Here is an 18,858-nt window from a genome sequence, read left to right on the forward strand (position 1 = left end):
CAATTGAAGAGCTAAGATTTGGCCTCTGTGATTCTAAAATAAATTTAAAAAAATTAGACTCACAGACCAAGGAAAGCCACGGTTGAAAATGTTCTTTAACCAGGCATAAGTTGGTAAAAGGAAAAGTAGGCCTAGATCTACTTAGTAGATAAAATCTCCTCTTGGGGACAAAACCAGAATTTGCATGCTTCATCACTACATAAGAAATTACAAAGTAACAAATTATAATTATGGGTCAAATTGTTGGTCAGTAAGGGGGAGAAGAAAGAGACCCCCCAAAAAAAAAAAACAACAAAAAACAAACAAAAAACAAACAAAACAACAACAACCCAACAACACAAAACCTTCGGGTCCAGGATTCAAATCCACACTCATACACTTCAAGTGCAGACACGCTGTCCATTCGGCTATTAGAACATCAAACGACCAGAGGATGTAAAAGCTTAATATACAGCACTGTTTTAGGAAAGGCAACAACATAGATCAAGATGTTGACATCTTGTTTTCTACTTCTACAACAAAGAAAGTGAGAAAGTCGGAAACATGGGGAAGGAAGGGGGTATCAATGAGGCAGCGGGCATCGGATCGGTAGATGAGGTCTGGAGGAAACTAAAAAATGGCGGAAAATTAAGAAGCACAGAACGTTGGAGAACGTAGACAATTATGTTCTCTAACGTTTATGTTCTCTAACGTTAGAGTACGTAGACACTTCCTTGTTCGAAGGGAACAGCTATATAAAGCGTGTACGTAATCGCACCTGGACATCGCGATCGCACCTGGTGGGGACAAACTAAAAATAGAATTCTCACCTTTTACGTACCTGTCGCGACCTGCGACAGACGGCGAGACTGTACGACAATAAACGAGATTTGATCGTGCCCCTCTTCAGTGGAATGGCTAAATAGGGACACCCGGAAGACAACACAAATCCATGTCTGCTTGACAAGTTGTGTTTGGTCCAGATCTGGTGTTCTGTGACATTTAGAAAATAATGAATTCTTTAGAGTAATAAGGCCATCAAGTCTAGCGACATTGCTTGCTATAAACTCTGGACTTTTGAATAGCTGTGTGTATAGGCCAGTGAACGAGTTGTCATTATCCGGAAAAAAGATAGATCTAGGCCACTCAGTTAAAGTTATATTATAAGACAGGCTTCTGACACACTTTTAAAACTTTAAGCTATTGTTTAGGCTGCTCAACACGCTTTTATTTGGGGGGGAAATATACTGAGGTTTATTCCAGGTACCATGGTATTTTCAAGCTAAATTAATGCAATCTCAATCCAATGGTGGTGAGACAGTGTGAAAGAAGCTAAACGACAGAAGAATATGGGCAGCTCAGGTGGGTTTCACACCTGGGCAGTGATGTTACCAGGTGCTGTTGCTTTTCTTATCTGGCTATCAGTCTTTGTACCTCCGACCAGTGGGCAGATTACACCACCTCCAAACATTAACAATCGCCCAACAATAGCCAATGACCGTATCTACTTCCTGGAACATATCCCAAAGAAATGTCAACCCCCTCTGATCACCACATTTCCTGGAGGTGGCATCATAAAGGATGGAAGCCGAGCCCTGCTCAAGAGTGCTAGTCCCCACATCATCAAGGGCAATATTGAAATTGCTCCATCAGGATGTCTTTATATTGAGCCTGGATCTGTTTTAAAGTTTGCACCTGGAGTAGGCATGATCATCAATGGCACTCTGATTGCTCGGGTAGGTGGAAGTGATTTTGTTGTTGATGCTGTCTTTAAGTTAAGTATTATTTATTCCCTACTTGATCAGAAACACAGTCAAACCTGCTTTATTGGATGCCTGTCCAAGACTATCACCAGTACCTGAACAAACAACCACTTCCCTTTTGTGGATTAATTAAAAAAATTCTGTCCCCAAGACATCCACCTGTCTTAGACACCCACTTTTCTCCTTGGACAATTTGTACTCTACAGTGTCTAAAATAGAGACGTTTTAAACACTACTGTACACTAACAATTACTTTACTTCTGGACTGCATCCCTTCTATACTCTTAACAACAACTTGCAAGCCCCCTCCTGCTAACTAACCTGATTCCTAAACCCTGACAATCTGACTGCCAGTCTTAATCTGATGCTGGTCCACTTGATGGTATTGATGGTCCACCGCAATCATGCAATGTTTCTATTCTACTTGATGGTCTACCGCAATGTTTTTGTTTAGATACTTAATGGTCTACTGCAATGTTTCTCTTCTACTTGATGGTCTACGCCAAAGTTTCTGTATTCCGCAATGCTGTTCTAACTGTTCTACTTAATGGTCCACTGCAATTTTTCTGTCTACTAAATGGTCTATCGCAATGTTTCTATTCTACTTGATGGTCTACCGCAATGTTTCCAGGGTTGGTGATTTTTTTGATTTTTTAATCGATTTTTTAAATTTAAATCAAGATTTTTAAAATTTAAATCGGATTTTTTAAATTTTAAAAAAAATGTCGACACAGTTTGGGATTTTTGGTTGCTAAAAGTATGTTCTTTTAGTGCAAAATGCATTGTCTTTATTTTAACTAATGATTAATTTAAGCAATCGCAAAAGAAAGCCTTAATCTGCTATATATATATATATATATATATCAGTGAATTATGGCTACAGACAAAAAAATGAAGAAAATGTCAGTCTAAAAGGAAGGGGGGGGGGGGGGGGTTATTATGCATAAATAAACTTGCATTTTATTACAGTGTGTGTGTGTGTGCGCGCGCTTGTGTTTGTCTAAAAAGAAAAAGAAAATGTTAATTTCAATAATGAAAAAAAAAGTAAATTGAATACTGTATTATTTTACAGTGACAGGGGGAAAGCAGACTTTTAAGCATGCTTATATTTTAGTCTACTAAACCTTATATCTGTTTTATAAAACCAAGGAAAGGAATTCTGAATGTTCAAATATGTAAAGACTGAATACATTTCTTTAAAAGTGATTTAAATCACTGGTTTTTATTTTAAAAATCAAGTTGATTAAAATATAAAAACAATCAACTGATTTAAATCAACCCAGCTCTGATTTCAATTGTGGAAAAAAAAAGTAAATTGAATACTGTATTATTTTACAGTGAAAGGAGGGAAAGCATGAATATATTAGTCTACTAAACCTTATATCTGTTTTATGAAACCAAGGAAAGGAATTCTGAATGTTGAAATATGTAAAAACTGAATAAAAATAATTTTTAAAAAAAGTGATTTAAATCACTGATTTTTATTTTAAAAATCAAGTTGATTAAAATTTTTAAAAAATCAACTGATTTAAATCAACCCAACCCTGAATGTTTCTGTTCTACTTAATGGTCCACTGCAATGTTTTTGTTCTACTTGGGTCTACTGCAATGCTCTCCAGCTTCTAACTGTTCTACTTAATGGTCTACCTCAATGTTTCTGTTCTACTTAATGGTCTATCGCAATGTTTCTGTTCTACTTAAACTTAATGGTCCTCTGCAATGTTTTTGTTCTACTTGGGTCTACCGCAATGCTGTTCTAACTTTTCTACTCAATGGTCTACCGCAATGTTTCTGTTCTACTTGATGGTCCAACACATATCTTTCTGTTCTACTAAATGGTCCACTGCAATGTTTCTGTTCTACTCCAATGGTCTATCGCAATGTTTCTGTTCTACCTAATGGTCTACCGCAATGTTCTGTTCTACCTAATGGTCTACCGCAATGTTCTGTTCTACTTAATGGTCTACTGCAATGTTCTGTTCTACTTAATGGTCTACTGCAATGTTCTGTTCTACTTAATGGTCTATCGCAATGTTTCTGTTCTACTTAATGGTCTATCGCAATGTTTCTGTTCTACCTAATGGTCTACCGCAATGTTCTGTTCTACTTAATGGTCTACTGCAATGTTCTGTTCTACTTAATGGTCTACTGCAATGTTCTGTACTTAATGGTCCACTGCAATGTTTCTGTTCTACTTAAACTTAATGGTCCACTGCAATGTTTCTGTTCTACTCCAATGGTCTACCGCAATCTTTCTGTTCTACTTGATATTCTACCGCCATGTTTCTGTTCTACTTAAAGGTCTACCGCAATGCTGTTCTTTCACATGTTTCTGTTCTACGTAATGGTCTACCACAATGTTTTTATTCTACTTAATGGTCCACTGCAATGTTTTTGTTCTACTTGGGTGTAGGGGTGATAGTATGAAATTACCAGGTACCCTGTGAAGGCCTTACAATTGAATGCATTATCGTAGAAGATTGTCAGGTAGACTGGTCAGTTTGGAGTTACTTCATAATTAAAAGGTTGACCACATTATTATGGTACACCGGACACCGTCAAGTGGACTGGCACCCTGAATCTTTTCTATGCGCATTTTTAACATACTTTTTTAGTGCTTAGTCTTTCTTTGCATCTGTGTCCCTGTCTTGTTATACATTAAACTCGAAGGAGATGACATCTTTCACTGTCTTTGCAGAAACATTGATTATAATATGGATCATAATAAAATAATATTGGTGCTCTTTGTAAAAATTAGGGACTGCTGGATTTTCTTCAGTTCAGTTGAGTTTTCGTTTTTTTCGAAAGATTTTTCTAACAGAATATTTTTTTAAAATGTTTTTTTTTCTTTTTATTAGTAGCTATTTTCGGATTATCTTACTGTGTTCAGTTTATGTGCACTCCACTGTGTCTTTGTTTGTGTATGTGTGTGTGTGTATGTGTTAGTTATTGAGTGAGTAAAGAGAATATATGCAGTCTAACCTCGTTGTATTGCCACCCTTGGGATGAGCATGAAGATGGCAGATAAACGGGCGGCTGCTGGTTCAACTATAATATACATGATGTATTCAGAGCTGAGTCTTCTCTCTCCCTCTCTGTCTCTATCCTGTCTTTCTCGTGGGAGAAAGATTATCAAGTGGGTGGTTGGTGGGTGCTCTGGTGGGGTTTGCTCCTTCTTTCCTATCAAACATCTATGGTCCTGATCTCTCGTCCTTCTTTTTTGTGTTTGTTACTCTCTCGTAACACATCTAATCTTCGGCACTTATATGACCTTATTGTGTTGCAAGTGCCGTAAAACTCTTACAAAAACTAAAAAAACTAAAACTAAAGATTATCAAGTAGCCAAACAGTGGGTGTTGTGTGCCGTTGTGCACCTGTGGTGGTCAGTTGGCGGTCAGTATGGCGGGCAAATTTACATTTAAAATAAGGACTGTATAACTCAGTCAGTTGGAAGATGGCAGTCTGAAGGCCCGAATACTATCTTTATATAGGTAGGTACTCCTTTTTGTACTTTGGCAAAACCTGGCGGTAAGCAGGGCAGGTGGTATAACAGGGCTGGGGTAGGGGTGGGGGGTGCAACAAGGTTTGACTACTAAATATATAGATCATATCTCAAAATTCGACTAGTGTTTTTGTTTTCTGTTTTTGTAGGGTGATGTTTTCTATGGAGGTTGGGTTTGGGTGGAAGTGGAAGTTTGGGTTATTGGGTTATATTATGTGTCCTGGGATCTTTGAGAAACCTCTCCGGTACCTTGACTAAACTTTAGTGGTGTGATATGTTCTGGTCATAAAATTTTTGAAGTTATCATGATTATTTTCTCAGGGTTTTTTTTTCCTCCACCAGTTTAATGGATGTAAGCTAGATAGCACCTGTGCTGTTTCTTATTTGTAGGAAATTGATGTTTTTTTGTTTTTTTTGTTCAAACAATCAAATGAGTTTATGTTGTCTTTTGTGTGTATGAGAAGTTGCTAGGATGTATTTTTTGTTATTTTTTGTTATTTCTCAATTTCAGGGGAGTGAGGAGGAAGGGGGCCGTATTGTCATGACCAAAATGGATGGACCTTATAATGGCCGCCCCAGTGGAGACTGGCAGGATGATGCTCGGCTATCTATGGGAAACACCACGAGAGATGGTCGGCTGGACTTGAAATACAAAAACAGATGGAGAGCGATCTGTACCAACTATAATAAGTAAGGGCTGCTCTGGTGGTTTGGTCACAATTATTGGGTTGGGTTGAATTTTGTTTTACACTTTATAAAAATTACACCCTTTCTGCCAAAAATGTTGTGTGTTACTTTTCTATGACTGTCCTTAAGACAAGTTAGGCACTGTGATTTTGTTACATTAAAATTTTTTTTGGTTTTACTTGTCACAAATTATGTTGCTTACTCAATTTATGTAACACTTGACACTGTTCACTGCTTTTTGTAAAATGTGATGCCATACTGGCCTTGTTACTACTCAAAGTATAATGCTTTACCTGCCTCATGCAAACACACTATCTCTTCCCAGTAACAGGCCCTATTTGTTACATTATCATTTGTCCCCATCTCAAATTGATAGTAAAATTAATAAAGTGTCAGGACAAGAGCAGATTAAATTTTGGGTAATTTAAGGACATTAGAAAGTTGTTTTGTTTTTTTCTTTCCTAAAGTGGAAATTAAGAAAACTTCTTTTAGTTGGCATTATTGAGTTGTGATTTTCACTCATGTGTTCACAAGTTTAGATAAAAGTAAAGGATATTATAAGGATACAGCAATTTTTAAAATCTAAAATCTTCATCATATTTTTGTATAAATATCTTGCTTTGTTGCTGGCTTTGTTCTGAAGGGCGGCAAAGCTCTAGAATTTCTACGTTTGCTCATTGGCCTTGAAAACTAATCCTAAGTGTTATAGTACTAGATGGTTAAGAGGTGCAGAGTTTTGAAAATGCATGTAAAGTAAACCCTTTTGTTGAAATGACCACTGTGTAAATGGCTGCAGTCCCGGTGTTAGTTATATGTAATTGCAGAGGAAGAAATGACTTTGGCCACCGTCTAGTTGTTACCAGTAACATTCAAAGAGTTGAGGTGCTATTCATCAATTTAATTTATTTTGACAGCTTCACGGAGATTGATGCTAACGTAACGTGTAGACATCTAGGCTTCCTGAAAGGCAATTTCACATACCATTCGTTCTCTCGTAACCTGACGGAGTACATTCTATGGGAGAAGCCAGATTGCAAAGGCGGTGAGAACTCCCTGTTTGACTGCCCTGGAGTGCAAAACATCAAGACTGGTCATCATATTTGTGGTGAGTTCTACAAACATTTGGAGTGAGAGTTGCAATTTTCATTTACTCTGGCCATCAAAATTATTGAAGTTTGGTAAGAAGTCTGGCATTTTATATAGTTGGCACAGTTTAAAAACACAAAACCCTCAGCTGTTGATGTTTAAGAAAATCAGAGTGTATGATACATTATAACATATTTATTACTTGGTGCTTGATTTATTTTTCTTTCATGTATGACATGTAAAGTAGCAAAATAGGATGTTGCAAGACTTCATTTTTCATTGTGAGAAAATAATTATTCAGAGGAGGTCTTTTTATATGTGAAACTTAAAACATTGATTTACTTCTTTTGATGGTGATGATGAAATTTGAACTGTCTGTGACCTAAAGGAATATAGCTTTTTTTTGTTACTGGCTGAACTCATTTGAAATGTCGATAGTTTACTGCTTTTTCTATGGAACTTTTATTCAAACTATTTGTTTAAGAGGTTTGAATTGATTTCATCTATTGTTCTTCCTCTTCTACTTTCCCCGCACTAGATCTCAGGGATATCCAGTTTCAGGTTATTTGATTCATAATGCACTGATTTATTATTTGTAAAGCCTTTGTACTCTGTTCCTTCTTGAAATGGAGTGTTGGGTGTGGTGTCCCCAGCGATTACCGTATTTGAAGGTTCTCTTAATCGATTGCACTGACAAGTGCTTTGTATAGTCTTGACTAGGATTTCTTTAGTGTTTTGCTTGGGTAGCCAGCCTGGGCAGGCATGGTCTTGTCTTTTCTATCTTTCAGTGGCTGTAGAGTCTTTATTGTGTTGTCTGTACTGAAGGGGAGCAGGTAGTCAATACTACCTATCCCAGGATCAAAGGTGGGAAAAGACCTGATTAAAAAGTAAAAAGCATAATGTTATCCTCCATCCATAATTTTCCAACTTAGAACACATGTGCCCCTCAGTCAACATCTCAACCGAATTGGAGTAAAGCATTTTGCTGCCTGCCCACTATGTGACTACCCCTCAGAGACAGTGGAACATCATCTGTTCTTCTCTAGAAAACTACCCGATTTGAGGGGATGTTTTCTTCCCAAGCTACTCCACACATCTAACTGCCTCTACTCCTCAAGACGACAATTAAAACAGACATGCAGCTATCACAGAATGGCATCATGCTGAAGAGTTAACGCTCAGATGCTACTGGATCGCTAACAACAACAACATCCTTTATTCCATGTCTGGACAATTGAAAAGTTGAACCAGACCTTTTTTTAAATAAGAGATGGCTGCATTGTTTTGGGGCTATGGAGCTCTCTGTGATATATTCTTTGTTTTGCTTCAGATGGTCAAGAGGTTGTGGGCTTTGAATGTGAAGGTCTCCGTCCTGGGCTAGCTTTAGACCACTGGCGAGGCTTAGACTTCTATAACTCCACTACAGAAACCAGAATACAGGTAGGTGTATCAAAGTTTCACAAACATTGTAGAAGGACTTAGTTCCAGTTGTAAGAATGTTTTTGTTTTTTTCAATTGTTGCCTGTATTTTTACTCGTTGCTGGGAAGTATGAAGGCATAAATCACCAAGTGAATAGAGTTTTTATTTCTGTTTTTGATAACAGTTTAATGCTCTTTCTGACAATGAAACTGCTTACAGTCTAAGAACTGCACATAGTCATTCTTAAAGTGCAAGATCTTTTTATTCTCCTCCTCCTCCTCCTCCTCCTCCTCCTCCTCATGTACTGCATGGTTTGTTGCAGGTTGGGAACACAGCCATAAAGATTGACTTGCATTGTGCTGGGGTTCAGCAAGATTGCCTGTAACAGCTGATTGAGATGGGGACACATCTAAAAATATGTTCAACAGCCTTGCTGCTGAAAAATGCATGTGCATGCTACATTTGCTGTGTTTGCAGGTCCCATTTTTTGTGAGGTGCTTTTTTTAGACCTCAGTGGCTGATTCTTAAGATCTTAGGCTGACAGTTGATGTTAGTCTTTGATGATTGCGATCACTGATGTCGTCACATGCTGGGTTGTAGGTTTGCTTGTCTCCAGTCTTTGTCAAAGCAGTACTTAAGTAGAGTCTTGATTTTTTAGAAGGTGGCAAGTGCATTATGTTTCTGCTTTTTGCTCTCTTGTTTTGCAAATATTGATGTCGTCACAAGCTGGATTGCAGTTTTGCTTATGTCCAACCTTTGTCAACATGATGCTTAAGTATAGTCTGACTTCCTATAAGGTGGCAAGTGCATGATGTTTTTGCTTTCTGCTGCCTTGCATTGCAAAGCTACAGCCTTTTCGTTGCCATTCAGGCCTATGTGAGTAGGAATCCATAGTACAACCTTTTTTTTTTTTTTTGAGTGATAGATTCATAATTTTTTTTCCAGTAATGTCTTGCTTAGGACAGCTTCGTGTGTGGGACAATGAAGTATACCTCAATCTGTAGTAACAAAGGATAAAAAAATAGTGCAACAATTACGCTTGCTTTGAATGTTTAGATTTATTTCTCTATGAATCTGAACGTTTTTTTGTTGTTTTTAAAATTTATTTGCAGCCTAATACGTACAACAATGTACACATGAAGGAGTCCCTGTCGTTCTTGGAGTACTTGGACATATCCTACACGGGACTGGACTTCTATCATGGACGCTCCGCAGAACCTGGCATCTACTACCAGAAAGCAGCTATCTCTGCCAGTCCACACATTCCGATGATGAACAATGTCACCATTAGATATGGTGCTTATGATGCTTTGAATTTCACCGAAATTGTGGGACCTATTCTTGTGACAAACTGTTCCATATCTCAAAACAGAGGTACGTATATATGCCATCGACAATGGACTTTTGTAGGGGTTTCTTTAGCTGTTTAGAATCAGTATTTCAATTCTCTTTGCACTGTATGTTTTGAGTGTGATTTTGTAATTCATTTGTCATCTGTGGTCACCTAAACAAGAAACGCTTTCTTGAAAATTTTTGCTCTGTCATTTTCTTTATAGTGGCTAAATGGCTATTTAATTGGACCAGTGAGCTGCAAAATGCAGGCTTTTTTCAGGGAGAACAGGGTGGGACTTTTTATTTTTGAAAAAGGCTTATGGCCTATAGTAATAATGATGATGATGATGCTGATAATAATACAATGGAGTCCAGTTATAACGAGAAGTCTGTTAAAAGACACTATTCTAAAACCCCGTTTTTTTCTCCTCTTTACCTTTGTAAATAAAATACTGCTATAGCGCTATCAGACAAATATGCGAGTCGGTTATAGCGGAATATTGCTGCTGCTGTGCACAGTGCATAGGCCAATTATACATAATGCAAAACCTCGCTAGTTGAGAAACTTGTTGGTGAACTAGCCAAACAGAGAATGGGAGAGCCCATGTGGGTCAACAGTGAAGGCCGGAGCAACTGAGTAGGGAGGGTGTGGCATGCGCAGACAAGCAGAACGTATCGCGTGATAGGCCAGTGTAAGCTAGTTTATATTATCAAGGCCTACCATGCCTCTCACTTCTCCGATGCGGGGATGGAGAGGTCACAGCAATGTGATGGATGTAGTGAATGTGTGACGTGCGCAAGCAGACAGAATGCTCCTCAGGGTGGGGTGGGGTAGGGAAAAATACAGCGGGCGAGTTAGCCTAGAGCCCTTTCTTTCTGATCGCCAACGCTGAGCTGAGTCCACATCGCAAGATCTAACACTAGAGAAAGAAACCTGATTCGATTTTTGATCAAGTAAGACCTAGAGGTCATGTTGAACAAAATCATCATCAGAGGAGATAGCAAAAAGAAATAAACAGAATGCCAAACTCATAGATTAGGCGTACTTTACAGTTTCCCTTGAATTTATTACTGGATCCCTTATAGCGAGAATCCTGCTATAACGGACATTTTGCTCCGGTCCCCTCCCTCTCGTTATAACAGGATTCCACTGTAATAATAATGATCAATTATAATAATGATGATAATAATAATAATAATAATAATAATAATAATAATAATAATAATAATAATATAATATTAATATCAATAATAATAATAATGATGATGATAATAAAGATAATAATAATGATAATAATAAGGATAATAATTACTACCACTACCACTACTGCTACTACTACTGCTACTACTACTGCTACTACTACTGCTACTACTACTACTACTACTACTACTACTACTACTACTACTACTACTACTACTACCACTTCCACTTCCACTACCACCACCACCACCACCACCACCTCCTCCTCCTTGCATTTTTATTTCAGTTACATAGCTTTTCTTCAATTCCTCATATAAAGTACAACCATATATTACTCACATCTGTTTTGGTGCAGAAAGGAAATGAACCAGTGTCCTGTAAATAGGATGAGTAAGAAAGTATTTTAGTACCACCACCACCTGAAACTCTTATCTCTACAGCACCTTGTAGTCTTGTAATATAGCATTATAGTACTGAGTAATTATACTCTAGTGATTTGCTTTTTAACAGGCTATGATGCTCTTTATCTAGTCTTCTGATAAAAATAATAATCATAATCATAATAATAGTAATAACAATAATAATGATAATAATGATAATGATAATAGTAATTATAATAATAGTAGTAATAATCATCATAATAATCATAATAATAAATAATGATAGTCTATCATGAACTGATGATGACTTTTAGGAAGAGAACTTATAGACCTTATTACAGAGATAAAGAGGGTAAAGTAAAAGAAACAGTAGCAAGCAACTTGTAATCGTCACTTACTCCATAAATTACTGCAGATAACAGTGTCTTTTCCTTTCCAAAATGGTGTGCTAATCTGCCTAAACATTGAAAAGTTGATTAAACCTTCAGCACTTATATGAGCTAAGTGTGTTGCAAGTGCCGTAAAACACTTACTAAAAAACAGACCTTCTAATAGTGTTGCTTGTGGCCATCAAGCACTATTATTTTTAGGAAGAAATTTCCACAAACATACCACTTGTGGTCTTTGGACCAGTGTCACTATCAGGATTAGACTTTCGATTTTCTTTCTTCTCTGACTACCTCAGCTTTACTAAGTCAGTTTTTCAAAAAAATCTTGCTGTCACATGTCACTGCTTTATGCCACTGTGATTGTTCATGGCAGAGGTTTTCCCACTTATCCACATCAATGGAGCGATCTTTTAGAGAAGATTTCTCAATGTCTTTATATTTGGGGGGAGCGGCATAATGTTCTGTCAATGTACTATGAAACAACGGTAATACAGTAATTATACTTATGTGGTTTCTCTTTGTTCTCCAGGTTATGGCATGTTTATCCAGTCCTCCATTGGTCACACCCTCATCAACATGACGGAAGTCAATAACAATTGGGGGGATGGCATCAAATTCTACATCAGCAACCTCACCATATTTGACTTCAGGCGCAAATTCCCACCACATTTGTCTTTCTGTGCATCCAGCAATTTTGAAGGACGAACCTTTCCTTACTACGAGCACATGGATTTGATACAAGTCAATGGGGACAAGTTAACCTCTGAGGCAGTGGGCGGATATTGTTCGAGGGTAAGAGGTTTTTAATGGATGCTGACTGGTTTTCAGGAGCCTCAAAAGCAGGCAGTCTTTTGAGTTTGGTTGAAAATAAAAGACAATTTATTTATAAACAACAAATCTACAAATTCTTGCATTGCTAGTCTCCCAGTTATCGATTCTGTCAACAAGATCTGCTTAGGGACATACCTGAAAGACCTATATTATTTGATGTTGCTTGACTTTCCTGTAGTTTGAGTTCACTTACCATTTGACCTGTTTTAAAGAAATAAGTACAAATAGTTCCACAGGCTAAACAAGATCCCTTTAAAAAAATTTTTTTAGTTCACTTTGTTTGTCTGTAGTTTCTAACTACAGTATACAATTGTCTGACATTTATGAACTGTTGTAAAATGTGTTGTCATATATATTGTTTAGCCAAAATGTTCATATCTATCATCTGTGGGGTTTTGTTTTTTCAAGCTCCAAATGATCGCTATTGTGTCTATATATTGTTCTTCCAGTCTAACAGCTATTCTGACAAATATTTTTTCCTCCTTTAGACCTTCAAAACAAAAAAAGAGATGAAAATATCAGTCCACTTCCTCATCATTGAGCGGGATCCAGATGCCTCTGGCTTTTTTGAGTTCTCTGACGGCGGGGCCTTTGGGAAAATGACCCGGATGGACATTAACAACGGGACGTTCCCACAGTCTATGACCACTGAAACCAGTATTCTCAATGTCAAGTTTAAGTACAACCGTCCCAGAGACATGGTGTGCAAGACGTTTCCTCCGTGTATTCGATTTCTGCTGGAGTTTACCAGTGATACAGGTAGGAAATGTGCTTAGGCTCGTAGGCTAATGGTAGTGTTTGTCAAATTTTTTTTTGCTTTCCTCATACCATATCTGCACAGGTCAGTGAAGAGGTGGTACCTGTGTTTTAGTATCAATCTGTGGTTGGATTTTGAGTCCGGGTCAGAAAGCTATAAAACTTGGGGTAAATATCTCTTGAGATTCTCTGGAAATTTAAATAAGCACCTCCTGGTTTTGATGCGAGGGTTTTTTACCACTTCACCACATTGATCCCCTTGGGGATTTTCAAGTTTGTCTTCTATTAAAATACAGTGATTTTTAGTTTGCTCAGATTTACCCTGTAGGATTCAGATTACATGATACTGAAACTGGGTAAGGACAAAAAGGATTAGAAAATCTTTACTTTAATAACTTTTCAGTATTTTTTAATATGGCAAACATTCACCCCCACCCAAAGGAAAACTAATGCATCATTAGAATTTGAACCTGCTATGCCTGGTCAACACTTCTCTGAAGTCCAGACTGCTGACTGCTGTGCTGTGCCCCTTTGTGGTAAAATTCTTCAAAATGGGATCAATATTTTTTATTCCATTTGTCTCCATGTTCTACGTGTGGTCATGTTTGTGGCACTTGAGACCACACACTACTTCTTAGCTCCGATATCTACAATGAAGTTATTTTTATTTGTTTTTTCTAATTTTCTCAAAGTATTTCATGGAAGGATTAAAAATATTCAGTTTTGGGAATCATTATCAGTATCTAATCATAGGGATGGCAAATTAGAGTGAAACCAGGCTATCTGAAGGGCCATTTTCAAAAGCTAAAATCTAAAAAATTATCCATGCTATCTATGAGCTAATTATATATTTGTAATTTGCACACACATCTTAAGAAAATAACTGTAGCTTTTCTTGGAATTGTAAATATTTATAATTTTATTACTTTTAGTAGATTTGAAGATTAGCAAGTGACAGAAATAGTCAAAACAGCAAGTAAAAAATCATAAAAAATATAAGCCTATTAATTTTAAAATTACAAAAACTATTGTTATTTTATTTTAAATTGGATGATGCACTTACCCTCAAAATTTTATGTCTTTATCTTGAATACGGTTCTTGAGTTTTAGCTTTTAAAGCCAAGGAATTTAAAGTTTAAGGAAAGAGGCAAAAACATCACAAAATTGCTTTAAAGTATTGTGTTGGCTCACATTGATACATACTTTATGGAGCTATCTCTGTGAAATAGAACTTTAGGAGTACTTCCATTCGTTTTAGCACCTCATTTTCAAGGGAAGTTTCTTAAAACCCCAAGAACATTGTCTGGCCCCAAACTAGACCCCCAAAACCTGTGTATGACCTTAGAGTAGTGTCTAAATATGTCCAGCCCACAGATCATGGCCTGTCTGGCATTAATTGCTGTTTTTATTTTGGATTAGTGTAAATCCACGAGCTAGTCAAATGTTAACATTGGGCGGTACATAAACTCAACAATGGTTTGTAGATTACAGGGCACGTATACCTAAAAATGATTGAGTTAGATATAGATTTTCTAGGTCTTCAGAGAGCTATCATTTTCTTTGGGGAAGAGTCAGGGAAAAACCGGGTGTATCATTAATTAGCTGAGATAAACTTGGCATAATTCAAATCCACTTTCGAACCCATCACCCACACCCCCGATTTCCATTTTCCTGAAATCACAATATGAATAATTTGTTACATCTTCATTAGCAAGTGGTATGTTTAGAGAGTGAGAGTATTTTCTGTCAATTTTTACATATTTCTACTCAAGCCTTTGCAAAATGAAAACCCTTCCTTCAGCACATAGCCGCTTTTTCATATTGAAAAAATTGTAGATTGTACTCTATCATAAACCTCCTCTTTTGAAGGGAAGTGCTTTAAGTGAATAACTGTATTCTCCTCAGAGTAGAAATAAATGAACTATGGATGACTTTCTTACAAATCTTTCTTTTGGATGTGGTATTCCCACCTGTAGTGAAGCTTGTTTTAAACAGCTCCCCATAGAAACAAGATCAATACAGTCATAATTTTGGAATAAAGTTTCGTTTTGAGGTCTTGCTAGACATATTCTCTGTATAATTATATATTCCTTACATTTTTGTTTGTTTAATTTTCAGGACCTGCTCAGGACTTTCGCTTGATAATGTCAAGTGTTCACAACAATACAGGTTATGGGGTCAATGTGCAGGACATGCGCAGCAAGATGGTCATCTCCAATGAAACGATCATCGCAGACAATCAGTTTGGAGCCGGTGTGCGTGTATACAGAGGAGCGGGAGAGATTGTCATCAATGGCACCCGTGTTTTTCGCAACGCTGATGCTGGCGTGAACATCACCTACTCGGGGGGATACCAGCTGTTTAATAATTCGGCCTTCGAAGAAAATTTTGGATATGGAATAATCACAGAGTATCTTAAACTAAATCACACCAGAATTGAAAAAGAAAATAAAATTGAAGTGGTCAAAGCCAACTTCACGTGGAATGAACTGATAGGGTTGAGAATGGGCAACTACTGTTCAGGCGCAGACATTAAAGTGAATGAAAGTTACTTTGCTTATAACTGGGATGAGGCTTTTGAATACTTATCTTGTAATATCACCACCATGCTCAGTAATAATCTCCGAATTGAATTCAATTCCTTTGAAAGCAACTTTCGGCATGCAATTGTCATGCGCCCTTTGCTAAATACGAAGGGTATTATAACAAATTGTACTTTTGAAAATCATTCTCTTGGGGTGATAAGAGTAGACAATGGCTATGACCTGTTGATAAGCAGATGGTATCGAGACTTTCCTGTTGATTTCAACCTATTTGAGAACACTTTCACCGGCAACACAGGGAGGTATGTTGTGAACTTTCGCCTCACACAATACAGTGCAGTGCAAAAGCTGTTTTGTAAGTTCAATTTCTTCCAGGGGAATACTTTCAACAATTCATTTGACTACCTGAACCCGCGGAGCAGAGCAAATGCGGTGGCTGTGCTGTCTTCTGGTAACGTCCAATTCCGTAGAAACTACATGGACAATTCTGACTCACTGAGAGAAATTGCTACTCACTCTGTGGACCCATCTGTCAATATTGACGCCAAAGAGAACTACTGGGCTCAAGAGATCAACAGACAGTCAGACTATGCCAGGATCTACGCAGCTATTTTTGACCAGGTATGTGATTTGTTTTGATGTTTTGTGTTTCTAGTTATTTGAAAATTAGCTGGGTGGTTAATAGAAGTTCTGGTGGGATCTGGTCCTTTTAGCTCTTTCAGTTTTTGCTACTATTAGCTAGTAGTATGGACAACTCTTTAGCAGTGTGCAATGGGTCTAGGAAATATCTCTTTGAAGACCGCATCTTGAGAAACTTGAAGCTGATGAGATAGCAACAATTAAGAGTGATGCGTGGAATTTTCTTGAGTTCTACTCGCAAAGAAACCTTGCTAACACATGGTGCCCGTAATGCCATCAAGGCTCTGCTTGCCCTTGACCATCTGGATGAGGTTCCAACTGTTGCTGTAGTAAACAGCCCCAATGACGAACTGAGATCAGGTGCAGCTCGGGCCAAAGATGAAATACCTTGAGATGATCAAGATATGGGAGAAATGCCCTTACTTTAAAGGAAGTCCAACTGTTGCAGCTTTGTGTGGATTGAAAGAGAACAGGGAATGCACAAAACATCCAGACTGCGCCAGGCCCATGAAGTCTGTTGCAGTCGCTCTCTTTGCTGGGTGATGAGATGGGGTATTTTTTACTGCTGGCTATGTGACTGCAAAGTGTTAAGAGTTAAACACCAGAGTCGGCAAAGCTTTCAGGATTATGACCAAGCTATCAGAGGAAACATGAGACAACAGAGATCTGTTTTAAGACCAAGTGAAAATCTTCCTGTGCATGTCGTTGGTGCTGCAAGAATCCACGAAAGTCTGTTTTAGGTACTTTTTACGTCAGCGACAAAAAAACTAATTTTTATTGTGTTGTTTCTATCAAGTATCGTCGAAAGGAAAAAAAATTGTAAGTCTTGACCATAGCCTTAAACTGCGTTTTTATGATGTTGAAAGGTGCATCTTTTAATGATGTTGAAATGTGCATCTTTGATAGAGCTTTGAGAGGTTGTAGAAATTGAAAATTCTCCAAATTTGGACTTAAATGGATTGCTTAACTGCAGCAATAATGTGTTGTGAACCCCTGCTGTATGTGAGTGAGGCATGTGGGATGTACTATCTTCAGGAAAACAAGCCCAAAAGTTTTCACATGAACCGCCTTTGAAAAGTCCTTAGAAAGATGGTAGAATAAGATTACCAATACAGTAGTGTATTTACTCTGCTTGTAGTGCAACACAGACTCTGATGGTTGGGACAACTTTGCCTCATGGAAATGGAAAAATGCTAAATGGAGAACCAGAGAAGAGAAGGCAGAAAAAAAAGTCGACCTCTTCTAAAATGTAAAGATACCTGCGGGAAGACATGACCTCAGCATTCATCAAATTAGATTTTGATTTAGGAAGACTGCTGTGGATAAAAGCTGAAAGTCAAAACCAGTCTCAATTTGAAGAAGTAAATAGCTACAAAGGCATGCATGTATATTCCATGTGAAGAGACTAAATTTAACACAACAGGGTGCTGGGTATTCTTTATTTCCTTGCTCTCATTACAACCAGCATTTTCTGGCTGGCATTTGCCATCATCACAGGATTTTAAGAAATAGTGTTACATAGACATTCATTTTTTCGTGGCACAGATTTTATAAATCATACAAATAAAGGAAAGATAGACAGATAAACAGAATGATGTCAGTAATGGTTGTTAACAGGTTATAACATTATTTCTTTGCTTTATACACCAGGTTTTACAGTGTGTATGGCATAGTGGTTAAGCTCTTTGTCTTACTCACAATTGATGTGAGTTCAGTTCCTTGGCTAGACAGGAAAAATATTTTATAGAATTTCTCGGCAGCCTGTCCTTTAAATTGTGTTGATGGAGACAAAAACATTCTCAACAAATGGCAATTTAGTTTCTTATCCTGTTTGTGAATTTTGGGGGATTTCATTGGATTTAGCACATGGAGCAAGCTGACTTGTTTTATGGTCTGATGTGGCACAGAAAGTGTTTACTTTTGAAATAAATTTGTCTAGATGCAAGTTTAGGTGGCACCTCCTCTTGTTTTTCTCTTTCAATACATGCAGTCTAGCATGCATATAGCACACTGGGGGGGGGGGGGGGGGGTGAAAATCTCTCCATTACGTACATTTTTGCTGTGTATGTGTTTTACGTACAAAGAATATATTTTTATAAGAATAAAGTGGGGATTTGAAAATCAGTTGACTATGTGTGTGTTTCGATATGTGCCTGTTCGCTAAGTGCAGGCTAGACTGTAGTAAGGTGAAGGCAGCACATTTGACATTTCAACAGAGTAGCTTGTTCTGTCAGAGAAATATGAAGACTTATACTTATGGACATTTTTTTCTGATATTTCAAAAAGTGTTTTGAAAGCTGTATATTGATGAAATTATGTAGAGAGTATTTTTAATGGTTTGGGGGGGGGG

General features: G+C 37.5%; 1 protein-coding gene across 1 annotated transcript in view; it reads left to right on the forward strand.

Annotated features, from left to right (window-relative positions):
* Positions 1-892: 892 nt before the first annotated feature.
* The window catches only part of LOC101851379 (protein bark beetle), a gene marked incomplete in the record, with an annotated part of 50,083 nt that continues 32,117 nt past the window's right edge, over positions 893-18,858 (forward strand). Inside the window, 8 exon segments of the mRNA XM_013089811.1 lie at positions 893-1,715; positions 5,756-5,934; positions 6,846-7,036; positions 8,348-8,457; positions 9,550-9,811; positions 12,269-12,531; positions 13,059-13,329; positions 15,445-16,490. Coding sequence (XP_012945265.1) covers positions 1,329-1,715; positions 5,756-5,934; positions 6,846-7,036; positions 8,348-8,457; positions 9,550-9,811; positions 12,269-12,531; positions 13,059-13,329; positions 15,445-16,490 — 2,709 coding nt within the window.

This window comes from Aplysia californica, unplaced genomic scaffold (genome assembly GCF_000002075.1).
Source record: "Aplysia californica isolate F4 #8 unplaced genomic scaffold, AplCal3.0 scaffold01055, whole genome shotgun sequence".
NCBI lineage: Eukaryota > Metazoa > Mollusca > Gastropoda > Aplysiida > Aplysiidae > Aplysia > Aplysia californica.